This window comes from Dipteris shenzhenensis, chromosome 13 (genome assembly GCF_047967505.1).
Source record: "Dipteris shenzhenensis isolate YYH24624 ecotype China chromosome 13, Dip_SZ_1.0, whole genome shotgun sequence".
In the NCBI taxonomy this organism is placed as follows: domain Eukaryota; kingdom Viridiplantae; phylum Streptophyta; class Polypodiopsida; order Gleicheniales; family Dipteridaceae; genus Dipteris; species Dipteris shenzhenensis.
The window spans coordinates 8,398,932-8,411,843 of NC_141608.1; the positions used below are offsets into that span (position 1 = coordinate 8,398,932).

The window sequence follows — 12,912 nt, forward strand, 5'->3', positions numbered from 1 at the left end:
TGGAAGTCTTGGAAATGGGCCATGTTGATGTTTTTGAGCAATTTAAGCAGCTTCAACAGATGTTGAGGGATTTAGATGAAGTTGTTGCATAGAGTGAGCAAAGAGTGGAGGAGATGAATGAGAACATCCACAGCCTTAGGATGAGGGAGGAAGGAATCAAGAAGCAACTTCATCATGTACAGAGCAAGACTATGGTATTGACTGCCGCAATAGTTAAATTGGATGCCTATCCTACTATGCAGCAGGGTCCAAAATGCATGGTCTACCATACCCCCATCATAGATGACTACATGATCCGATGTCCTACGTGCTACCACCCTGTGCACGTTTTTTGCTTTGGGGTATTTGTGCATGCAAGATCGCTATGTAGAGAATGCCATTTGCCATTGCCCCAGTCATGGACAGATCAAATGTGCCTGCTTGATACAACTATATATGGCAAGAAAGTAGATGCTACAGGTCAATTTGCCATTTGGGCCCAAAATGCAAAAGACAAGGAGCTCAAATTGAAGAAGGCCAAGACGAGCCTGACTGTGAGGAAACAGAGCTTGAAGGGAGAAACCAGCCCCCTTCAAGAAAGGAGCAAGAAGGGTCGAGCCTGCAACCAAGAAGCTCAAATCAAGGAAAGAGGAAGCGACATGAAGGGAGGGGCTGGGCCCCTGAAGGAAGGAACCAGCCCCCTTCTAGAAAGGACCAAGGAAAGGAGCGAGGAGGGTTGAGCCTGCAATTAAGGAGCTCAAAAAGGCGAGGGTTGGCAGTTAATTACCAGCCACTGCAGTGGCCTGCTCACCCACCACCGGGCTTAAGCATGCATGATCACTACGAGTGCAGTAAATTACCAGTCACTTGGTTTGCATGCTGGCAGTTAATTAGGCAGTTAATTACCAGCCACTGTAGTGGCCTGCTCACCCACCACCGGGCTTAAGCATGCATGATCACTACGAGTGTAGTAAATTACCAGTCACTTGGTTTGCATGCTCAGTGGAGAACTAGAGTGCATGGTAATGAGTGATTAGAGGTGATTAGGCTTCATGATTTACTTTTGTGGGAATTACTGCCCGGTGGTGGAGGCTGTCATCAACCACGTCTATCGTGGCTAAGATTCCAATGGGTTAGCAGTTAATTACCAGCCACCGCAGTGGCCTGCTCACCCACCACTGGGCTTAAGCATGCATGATCACTACGAGTGCAGTGAATTACCAGTCACTTGGTTTGCATGCTCAGCGCGGAGAACTAGCATGGTAATGAGTGATTAGAGGTGATTAGGCTTCATGATTTACTTTTGTGGGAATTACTGCTCGGTGGTGGAGGCTGTCATCAACCACGTCTGTCGTGGCTAAGATTCCAACGGGTTGGCAGTTAATTACCAGCCACCGTAGTGGCCTACTCACCTAGTGCTTAAGCATGCATGATCACTACGAGTGCAGTAAATTACCAGTCACTTGGCTTGCATGCTCAATAGAGAATTAGAGTGCATGGTAATGAGTGATTAGAGGTGATTAGGCTTCATGATTTACTTTTGTGGGAATTACTGCCCAGTGGTGGAGGCTGTCATCAGCCACATCTATTGTGGCTAAGATTCCAACAGGCTGGCAGTTAATTACCAGCCACCGCAGTGGCCTACTCATCCACCACTGGGCTTAAGCATGCATGATCACTACAAGTGTAATAAATTACCAGTAATGGACTTGCATGCTCAGTAGAGTATTAGACTGCATGGTAATGAGTGATTAGAGGTGATTAGGCTTCATGATTTACTTTTGTGGGAATTACTGCTCGATGGTGGTGGCTCTCATCAACCATGTTTGTCGTGGCTAAAATTCCATTGGGCTGGCAGGCAGTTAATTACCAACCACCGCAGTGCCCTTCTCACCCACCACCGAGTGTTTTCTTCATGGTTACCAGCCCATCTGGGGTGGCACCTAAGATTCCACCGCGATGTCTTGCAATTAATATGGATGGGACCCCAGGCTCTAGCCACCACGGTGGCTCGAACTCTATAATAGAGTGCATGGTAATGAGTGATTAGAGGTGATTAGGCTTCATGATTTACTTTTGTGGTAATTACTACCCGGTGGTGGTGGCTCGCATTAGCCATGTCTATCGTGGCTAAGATTCCATCGGGTTGGCAGTTAATTACTAGCCATCACAATGGCCTCCTCACCCACCACTGGGCAGTTGCTTCATGCTTACCAGCCCAGCGCCTAGGATTCCACCATGCTGGCAGTTAATTACTAGCCATCACAGTGGCCTCCTCACCCACCACTGGGCAGCTACTTCATGATTACCAGCCCATCTGCGGTGGCGTTTAAGATTCCACCGCGGCAACTTGCAATTAATATGGATGGAACCCCGGGCTCCAGCCACCATGGTGGCCCAAACTTTATAATATATAAGATTCGTGGCATTTGGCATTCTACTACATTTCTCTCATCCGCCCCTACTTTGCTACTTTGCTCCACATGCTCTGCTACTTTGCTCCACACGCTCTGCTACTTTGCTCCACACCTCCTCCAGCTCTTTTCTGCCCCTGCTCTACTTTGCTCCATGCTCCCTCCTCCAACTCTCGTCACTCATCTTCTCTCCTGCTCATCTGCTACTCATCTTCACCATGCCTACTACCCCCCCCCCCCTCGATGCAATGTGATCCCAATGTTATCTGCCTTCTCATCTAAGGTGATTGCGTTGCACTCACTTGGAGTAGAAATGCTAGCACTAGTGGAGACCCTTCATTCCCATAGTCGATTCCTCCCATATCTGCATGTCACCACCTTAGATGACATGCTCACCTTTGGCCTCTTTATGGCTGTGCTGTATTCCACTATCCCACATTCTTAGTGAAAAGCTTCACAAGGTCCTTGGCAACCATTGCTTCATCAAGACTATGTTCACAATTAAGTTAATGCTTAAGGGTTTAGCAAAGAGAATTGCCATGCAGAGAGAAATCCATTTATTTATTCTAGTTGTGTTTTCATTAGAGAATCCAAGGGAGCAATTTCTTGTGAATTCCTCCAATGGTAAAACTCTAAGATAATTTTTGAACTGAGCAAGCTCATGCCCCAAAATATATGTAATCTCATAATGTGCACCGATTTTGAAAAGCACTGGCAAACCAATGGGAGAAGTCATCCTTAGTCGGCACACGGCCCATGAAAAGAAGAAAACAAACACATGCATGGAGCCTTGAATATTCGCGATGATGGATGGTGACGTTGGCTTTAAATGTCTTCTTTGCATCTGCACTAGGACCAAAACATAGACTCTGTTGGCAAGCATCAAGCTCATGCAAATCCCTTAAAAGGCATGCGATAGTCACTTCATTCACAGCATCATTCCACCCCCACTCTTGGCCTTCTTAGCATAGGTATATTGCACCTGGGAAATGTCCACGGTGGGCTCCATCTCAGAGGTCAACAAAAGATGGGCAACCTTGGGACGTGGCCCCTCATCAGCTACAGGCAAGGCAGCAGCTACGGCAAGCGCATGAGGAGTCTGCTCATGTGTAGGAGGTACGACAGAGGAGGATCTCATGTCCTACGCATTTGAGCGCCACGTTGTCATTGTTACCCATTACATCCTTTTAGTGAAGTAGTAGTTGCCCTTCGCATGTCAAAGCTAGTAATTTTTCTTGTGTTACCAAGTAGTTACTTATATACAAGGTGCAATTGCAAAATTTTCATTTCCATAGTATTTGCATGTTAAAGTCTAGTAATTTTCCTTGTGTTACCAAGTAGTTACTTATACAAGGTGCGATTGCAAAATTTTCATTTCCATAGTATATGCATTTCCATGAAATATAGCCATGTATATTGATTGCAAAATCCTTTGTTGCGAATGTAAATTGCACAATTTGAATAGAGGTATATATGTACACAAAGGGTGGTGATATGGGTATATTCCAGATGTAAAGTGTGTGTGAAGAAACCAACTGGTTCTCAAAGTTAGGGTTCTGTATGTCTTATTATTATTGAGACTTGAAGTTTCTAGCCTTTTTTAATGGAGAGCATATTTTTGATAGATTTTAAGTTCTTTTTACGAATTTAGACCTATAATTTTAGCTCATTGTAGATTTTGTGTCGCCCTTGTGGTAGTATTTCTTAGTCTTGCATGAGGTGTCATAATTTGAAAAAAGTGGCTTCGTTGTCTTCTGGGGCTTGAAAACCTTATTAATCTTTGTGTGTAGACTTTTATTAGGACAATACGTCTAAACATGAATAGTAGTGGGAAGTAGCCATGAGAAAGAAACATAAAAACTCACCTCCAACAAACAGCACGTGAAGACTTGAAAGATCATTAGCAGTTCAAATAAAGCTCATAGAGATTCTAGCAATTCTCAATGAAACCGAAGAGCTCATGGTTCAAGGTGTAATGTATAAACATTAGAGTAAGGGAGCAACCAACATTGAGTCTTACTACAAACTAGGCATACCAATCAGCTAAAAGTCTTGAAAGCCCTTTTGGAAAGCTTGCTTATGTGCTCAAAGAATTTGAAAAGCCTTGGTGAAGGATGGTAGTAATAGATAGCAAGCATAGATCGTCAATAGCAATGCATAAAATAACAAAGCCTTCGCATACCTATATAGCAAATTACTGAAACAAGCATAGGTGATACATGATTGCTTCAACCAAGAGGTTATGCAAAAATTGGTGAGGCAAGACAGACGAAGGCAACGTGCTTCAAGAGGTGCACGAGGAGTGCCATTATTTATCTAGATGGGCATCTAAACTCATATTGGTTTGCAAGTAGCCAAAGATGTTTTGGCTTTAAAGCCATTCAAAGCCTTTGAGCACAATAGAGCTCAATAAAATTATTGAGGCACTATAAAGGGAAGAGGCAACTCGCAAGCTAGATTGTCCAGTAGTTGGAAGGGGATTTGCCATGAATTGCAAGGCAAAAGATTTGTTGAAAAGGCTTCGACAACTTGCATAAGCCTAGGAAGATACTAGGTGAAGCTGACGGGGAGCGGCAAGCAATGAAAACCAAGAGCTAGTGGGACTTCCGGTGAACTACGTGGTTTGGACTAGCAATTGCTAGTGCTTGGCGAGTGACTAGCTGGTGGTGGTGGGGCCTTCTACCTTTGACCCACTAGCTGGCAGTGGTGGGAGATATCCTTCTGCCTTTGACCCACTAGCTGGTGGTGGTGGGGGATGTCCTTCTGCAATCCATGGGGACTCACCTCTACCGATTTGACCCATTATTTAGGGCTCTGCCAAATCGTAGGCAGATGGAGGTTCGCACCACTCGCTCACCCCTCCTCCAAAAGTGGAGACGACGAGGGGCGTGGTCTTACATGGTCCAAGGGCTCGAACGCTGACACAAAAAAAGTGACTGTGATAGGAAGGCCGCACACTTATTGACGGCTGATGCGCGAGTTGCTATCCATGCAGGCTGGTGTGAACCACACCACGTCCCATGCATGAACCCTCCCTAAACCACAATTAGGTTGAATGAAATCATGAGGGTTTCCTTGTGAAATGAAATCATTTTAGGGTTTCATTTTAGGCAGATTGGTCTCCTTCTCTAACGCTGTTGATAGCGTTTTTTCCATTCGTGCAAGATGGTATGATGTTATCAGGTTATGAGTTTCTGTATCTCTACTTGCTTTTGTCTCGATTGTGTTGCTTGTCTAATCGTTGAATCCCCCTTGCGTGCAGTCTCTCGTCGCAAACGAGGACTTTCAGCACATCCTGCGTGTTTTGAATACAAACGTGGATGGGCGTCAGAAGATCATGTTTGCATTGACTTCAATTAAGGGAATCGGACGGCGTTTTGCAAATCTTATTTGCAAGAAGGCAGATGTGGACATGAACAAGAGGTGACATACATTTCTGCTCTCGGATTGATTTGGAACTTCCTGTTGGATTAGAAGTTTAATATATGCTGTCTGCCTCGGATTGTGACAGAGCTGGTGAGCTTTCGGCTGCGGAGTTGGAGAATCTCATGTACATCGTGGCAAATCCTAGGCAGTTCAAGATTCCGGACTGGTTTTTAAATAGAAAGAAAGACTACAAGGATGGTCGGTATTCTCAAGTTGTGTCCAATGCTCTTGATATGAAGCTAAGGGATGACCTCGAGCGTTTGAAAAAGATCAGGTACAGTTGATCGATGCAATTTGCGTCCATTTAATCGTGTACCTCAGGAGTTGGTAATTGTTTAAATGGTTAGCTGCGACCAGCATTACATTGTTGCGACGTTTCCATTTGGTTAATGAAAACGTCTTTTGGTGCCTCTGAGTAGCTGATTGACTAAATAACAACCTCTGTTGAGCGCCCAATTACGTTGCGTTTGGAGCATTGCTTTCCGTTAACCACGAGACGGTGTGTGGAGCAATAAAGCGTGTGTTCACCCGATCTTCACCAGATTGTAGCTTGAAGCATTTTAGGCTTAGCCCCCTTGTATAAGAGCCCTTTTGGCAGACGTTTGGTGGAGTCTCTTCAGAACAATCCCCGTTGTATAGATCATGGAGGTTCTCTTGTTGACTTAACAAGAGAGGGATCGGACCCTGAAGAGACGCCAGATATACGACAAAGAGCACATGACAAATGGAGAGAGATTTGTTTTTCACATGTCAGTGCTTCCATCCATGGTTTCGATTAAAGAAAAAATTTCTCAAATCTTTGAATTTAGAACGTGGTTTGAAAGATTTTTAATGCGTGATGGAGTTTATGGTTTTCAATCTTATGAATGACTATCGTGAGATTGAAACTGGGTTATGTTGTGTTTTTAGAGGATGAGTTTGGGAATGTTCCTAGATTCATCTAGGTATATATTTGTTTTTTCTAATATTATAATGACATATTTGTAGAACTTATAGGCTTGAAGGCGTGTAAGTTCATTCTGTTTTAGTTGCAGATGCTCTCAGCATGTTAACTCTATAGCATCAGCTATGGTAATCTCTACATTATCTGTGGATGTTCCGAATTTGTTCAAAGGGAAGTATCTCAATGATAAAGATTTCGGCACAACAGTACAAGTTCTTTCGAAAGATCAACCTTCGACTTTCGAACAGAAGATTTTCTCATCTTATTCTTATACGGACGACCTTCTGTATTATCAAGATCGCGTCTGTGTCCCACATAACAAGGATGTTTGACATCTTTTGTTAAAAGAGCATCATGTAGTTCCTTATGCTACCCATCCATGCATCAACAAGACTTATAGGTTACTCAGTGCAACATACTACTGATCCAGATGAAAAGCGACGTCATGAAAATGGTTACATCTTGCTTATCTTGTCAACAAATGAAAGCAAGCCAACGACTTCCAGCAGGACTTCTTCAACCTCTTTCAGTTGCAACTGAAAGGTGGGAAAGTATTTCCTTGGATTTTATTACAACACTACTACGATCCTCCAGAGGTAACACTCAGATTATGGTAATTGTTGATCACTTGTCTAAGATGGCACACTTTGTTGCTTGCAAAAGAAGTGCATAGGCTCCGGACATCTCTAAACTCTTTATACAGCACATCTTCCGATACCATGGATTACCCAAGGATATCGTTTCCGATAGAGATCCTAAGTTTACCAGTCACTTTTGGATTTCTCTATTCGAATCTTTGGGTACAACTCTACTGTTTAGTTTAGCCTACCACCCAGAATCAGATGGCTAGACTGAAAGAGTCAACCAAGTTCTGGAAGAAATTTTCGACATTATATTAAGTCACGCCTAGCAGACGCCTAGCAGCTTGGGAAGAGTATCTACCACTCCTTGAGTTTGCTTATAATAACTCTTTCCATAGTGCCATCAGCATGACTCCATTCCAAGCAACTTTTGGACACACTCCGATTGTACCAACAAATTTTGTACTTCAACATCGAGTGGCCCTAGTTGATCAACTGGTTCAAGAAATGCAAGATATTCTACTCCAAGTCAGGGATCATATGCAAAAAGTGCAAGAGCGGTATCAACGGTCCGCCAACAAACATAAATGTCACCTTGAATTTGAAACTGGTGACATGGTGCTGTTATTTGTAGCCCCACATCGCTACAAGATGGTTAAGTCTGTGTTTACTAAGTTGCGACCAAGATACTATGGACCTTTCCGGATCGTCAAGAAAAAATCACCTTTAAGTTACAAATTGGAATTACCACCATCATGGGGTAAAATTTATCAGACATTTTATATTTCTTGGTTTAAGATGTACATTCCAAGCGATGAAGCAGTTCCTCCTGTAGGTGATTATGTCCCAAAAATCGAAGACGATTATGTTCTCCTTATTCCTGAGCGTATTCTGGACCATCGACAGCGAGATCTGGGCATCGACATGGGCATCTGGGCATCCTTGTTCTTTGGCGAGATCTGGGCGACTCTGACACTAGGCAATCTGATGAAGATTTACAGCAGTACCCTAACATATTACAGCAATATTTTCAGAATTTACTATGATAAGTCTCCACTAGGGTCTTATTTTGAGTGGGAGGGGATGTCACGATCTGTGACGTATTCCTTTCTCTATACCTTAGACTTATGGAGGTTTGATGAATGGACACTTGTGGAAGGGTATGCCCTTTCGACGGGACACTTCCTATGAGGCACAACCCTTCACAAAAGACACATTCTATTGAAGAGACACTACCATTGTAACGTACCCTCTCATTAAGGGTCACACCCTTCACAAGGGGTACACACCTCTTCATGCACATACAATTTGGAGTACACACCTTTTCATGTGTGACTCTTCACTCTCTATGTAAGAGAGGTCCAACTGTATGGATGACACACTACAGACACTCAACCAATACAAATATTCCTTGTTCTCTGCTATTTCAGTCTCCTTTCTGTTCCTTAGCACATTTCTAAATATAGTAAATCTAGGATTTCTTACATCAACATTCATGAGGAGTTTACAGTTTGTGGTCTCACCCCAAGATTGTATCCTTGGAAGCTCAAGCTTTTTTGACGAGGGCTTCTTAAGAACACATCTTGTACAAGAGGACATTGGTAGCAAACTAATCGGTGGATCTTCTGAGAGGCTCTCTTCACAGGAAGGGGTTAACGTTCATGAGGAGTTTACATTGGTAGAGCTTGCTTGGAGAGGAGTTTGGTTACCAATTCCTTCTTTGGCATCTTGAGGTCCTTGAGACATGCTGGTGCAACATATGCGTATTGGTTGGGCGTAGTGGGATATAGTGGCCCAGCTAGTTCCTTCGAAGTATGGAGTTGGTCACCTTGAGAGACGAAGGCAGATATGAGAGTGTTGTCTCACTTAAGAGGGGCAGGTACAAGGATGTTGGAGATACATGCTGCCATCCTCAAGTCTTGGGATTGTGTAGCTTCAGCTCCCCCAAGTTAATTCTTTGGGATAGGGGTGCCCCTGAGGATCTTTTTTATGCATCGAGTCGTGCAATACAGAGTGGGGCCATGGGGTTTTCTCCAGCTAGAGAAAGAGGGTTGGATACATATTAGGGAAAAATACAGCAACAATGAGGCCAGGCTCAAAACCCTCCTGGAACAACCAGCTAAGAAACTGGGAGCCCACGACCTAAAGGAAGTATTAGGTCAAGGACTTTGCAGGCCTTGACCTAGCACTCTGATTGGCTTGGCTAGGGATGTACTGGCAGTATAACAAAAATTTATTTTCTCGCAGAATTTTGATGTAATATCAATATCCATCATTAGTGGTGTTGGACTTTAATACTATCATATCAGCTCTCTCCATATCAGCTCTCTCTCTCTCTCTCTCTCTCTCTCTATATATATATATATATATATATATATATATATATAGTGCTAGCCTTTGTCATGGTTGAGTCTGCCCTTCACCTCCGGAGTGCCGACAGAAACTCAGTACGAAGACTTTGTATAAATGGATGCTCAAGTATGCATGGGGGTGTTGATTTGTATGTGTGAGAGCATATTTTTATTACTATAGTCTACACCCACTGTTGGTCGCTGATGACGTCAGTGGGGATGTCATAGTAGCTAGTCCCTGCTATGCGTGATAGAGTTTATGGTTTTCAATCTGACGAGTGACTATCGTGAGATTGAAACTGCACTATGTTGTGTTTTTGACTATCCTGAGGGGAGTCTATTTCTTTGTCAGTGTGTTTCTGACTTCCATTCAACTCCATAGGAGCATTATAAAGCTGCTGTAGGAGCTGGCATTTTGGTATAATATACTAAAAGTCGTTGTTTATTAGCACTAGAGGGAGTGCTATAGTGGAGGATTGCAACTCCTTTGTGAATTTCCTCTTGTAAATTGATTAAGTTGTGTGTTTCAAATCACCATCTATGGAGATCATCCTTAAAAAAATTGCCTTTCAAGTTTCAGTAGCCCAACACCCTTTAAAAATCGTTTGCTTTCTTTTTAACATCTAAAAGACTATACCAGGTGGCAGTGCACATATTGTGCACTCTTGTTATTTGTCAAAAGCTCTGCAAATAGATGTTCAAGAAGTTGACTGTGCATCCGGTAAGATTTTTGTTGTGATCCCAAGTTTGAAAATAAAGTGATGATTGTGTTCATATATCTGTTTGATGCTGCAGGAATCATCGGGGTCTTCGTCATTATTGGGGCTTACGTGTACGGGGGCAACATACAAAGACCACAGGTAGAAGAGGTAGAACTGTAGGTGTCTCCAAGAAGCGGTAAGAGTGGGTCTTCCCGATGGCGAACGAATGTTTACTTCATAGGGCTAAAGCATATGTTGAACTTTCCACAGGATTGGGAAGTATATTTGTGCTAGGGCTTTTTGTAGCCTGCAAGGTCTTTGGCACTGGTCTATATTATGCTTGACTTGTATACCTGCTTATCCCCATAAACAGCGTGCTTCATTGGTAATGTACTTTTCTGCAGGAATGAGATATAACATTGTGCTTTATCGGTCATCTACTTTTCTGCAGGGCCAAGAAATCCTTGTGCTTCATGAATGTGACATGCCATTTTAAGAAACTTTATGTTTGTACACAGTGTAAACCTTTTTAAAACAGATTCTAGTAATGAACTACAGTACTAAGTAGCTGGACAAAGAATGAGGGATTTCTGGAGAGTATGAGTTCTGATTGAGCAGTATTTCCTGCGTCTTAAAAAGCTGCAGGACTCAGCAATTTTTTTGTCTTTTCTTTCCTCTCGGATGCATTTTTAAAACCTTTCAGGTAACCCTGCATGGCACCTTCTAACCATCCACGTATTGCATTCCATGAAAAGAAAATTAGGGATAAATGTTTCACTCCCGCTATCCATAGAGGCTGATGAAATATTGAAGATATCAAAACCAAAGAAGGAAAATGTGGTGAAGGGTTTACATACCTCAGTTTGAATGGTTAGCCTTTGGTCGAGATAAGGCTGCTCCCTCGTGGGTTTAGATACCAGGAGAGTGAGGTGGGCTATAATGTTCACATCTAATATAGTTGTCGATTTTACAGTTTGGTGCTTGCAAATCGGGGCTTTTAGGCATTGGTTAAAAGCATTAGTCTATGCTTTGAAAGATTAACCTAAGTAAGAGCACATGTTAATTGGCCATTGTAGGCGAATGGGGGATTACAGATCAGTTATGCCACATTGTGAATGGGGGATAACAAATCAGTTATACCACATTACCTATTTATTCCATATGTTTCTATACAGCATACTCATACAAGTCTGGAAAAATGCTCTTGGCTGAACCATACAAGGCCCTAAAATTTTTCATACTTTCAAAACATAAGGTATTAGGAAGTTCTATTAACAAGTTCAAGTTTCAAGTTTCAACTACTTACGCGTTCCAATATAAATGTTCCAACTATATAACTTAAGACTTTAAACCATCAAACAGATCATAGAATCTGTTCATAGAAACTTCAATCTAGACCCACACACATTGTGATTGATCATTGAAATTTGAAATCCCTCTTGCCTCATGATTTATTGGTGTCCAAATACATCAATGATTCAGGATTGAAGAGTCATGAGGTTTAAAGCTTTTAAAAGATAGGTCTAGGAAAAACTTCCAAGTTCCAGCTTCCAACTTTAAAACATCAAAGTTGAAAACTCTAAACTATGCTGCAAAAAGGAATGGGGCTACAAAAGACACTAGCTTTAGTGTGCTAGCTCTGGAGTCTCAATGGCTCATCATCATCATCAACCATAGTTGCAACATATAATACATCATGTGATCCTTTCGAAGTTCTTGCAAAGTAACCAGCCTTTCATCATCCTTCTCCTTTTTGATCAATTTCAAAATTACCTTCATTTTCTTGTACCCTCTCTCTTTCACCTTAGGAAGGGTGTTGGATTCCTCTCACAAGGGAATGCACAACTTCTTGAGATAGAATTTAAATTGCAAGCGGTTGCAATTTAGTAGTGTTGGTATTGAATGTTTTCCATATTTAATTGGAAAATGCATCTGCTTTTTAGTTGTTGCAATGGCATGAGCAAATGAGCCCCCTTCATTTTTATATAAATCTAGTGAGTTAATAACATCCAATTGTGCATCCATATTTCTTTCATTTTTCTTGCACACCATACAAGTCTTTGTCAACACACTTGACTTCTTCAAACAATACCTTTCCTTGTAGTTGATTGTAAGTGGGTGGCTTGTAATTGGAACCCACTTTCCCACCTGTCCTTGCCATGTCCAAAAAATAAGGAGATTTTACTTGGGGGATATCTTCAGCATAGAAGAACTTGTGTACAAACATGTTTGCATTCTTCCTCGTAGATTCCATGCCTTTGACACATTCCCTTGAGTGCTAGAGACTCTCCGTCTGTTTGTTGAAAAGAGCTAGCTTGTGCACCCATTGAATAGGACATTCCATCACTAACTACCTACCAATTAGAAGAAACATGGGCTTCGCCCAAATCAGAAACTTTAGCATCGACTCAAACCATTGCTTCATTTTCTTCCATCACAAGATGCAATCTCGAGGGAACTTCTTTCACATCTGGTAGAGGCATTGGATATTCGTCTTCCCTAGATCCTTTGAGGCCC

General features: G+C 42.4%; 1 protein-coding gene across 1 annotated transcript; it reads left to right on the plus strand.

Annotated features, from left to right (window-relative positions):
- Positions 1-5,452: 5,452 nt before the first annotated feature.
- Positions 5,453-10,897, plus strand: LOC147894991 (small ribosomal subunit protein uS13z/uS13y/uS13x). Its single transcript, XM_087383620.1, has 4 exons — positions 5,453-5,561; positions 5,656-5,816; positions 5,905-6,093; positions 10,490-10,897. The coding sequence occupies exons 1-4, from the start codon at positions 5,559-5,561 to the stop codon at positions 10,593-10,595; spliced, it is 459 nt and encodes a 152-aa protein (XP_087239746.1). The 5' UTR covers positions 5,453-5,558; the 3' UTR covers positions 10,596-10,897.
- The last annotated feature ends 2,015 nt before the right edge of the window (positions 10,898-12,912 follow it).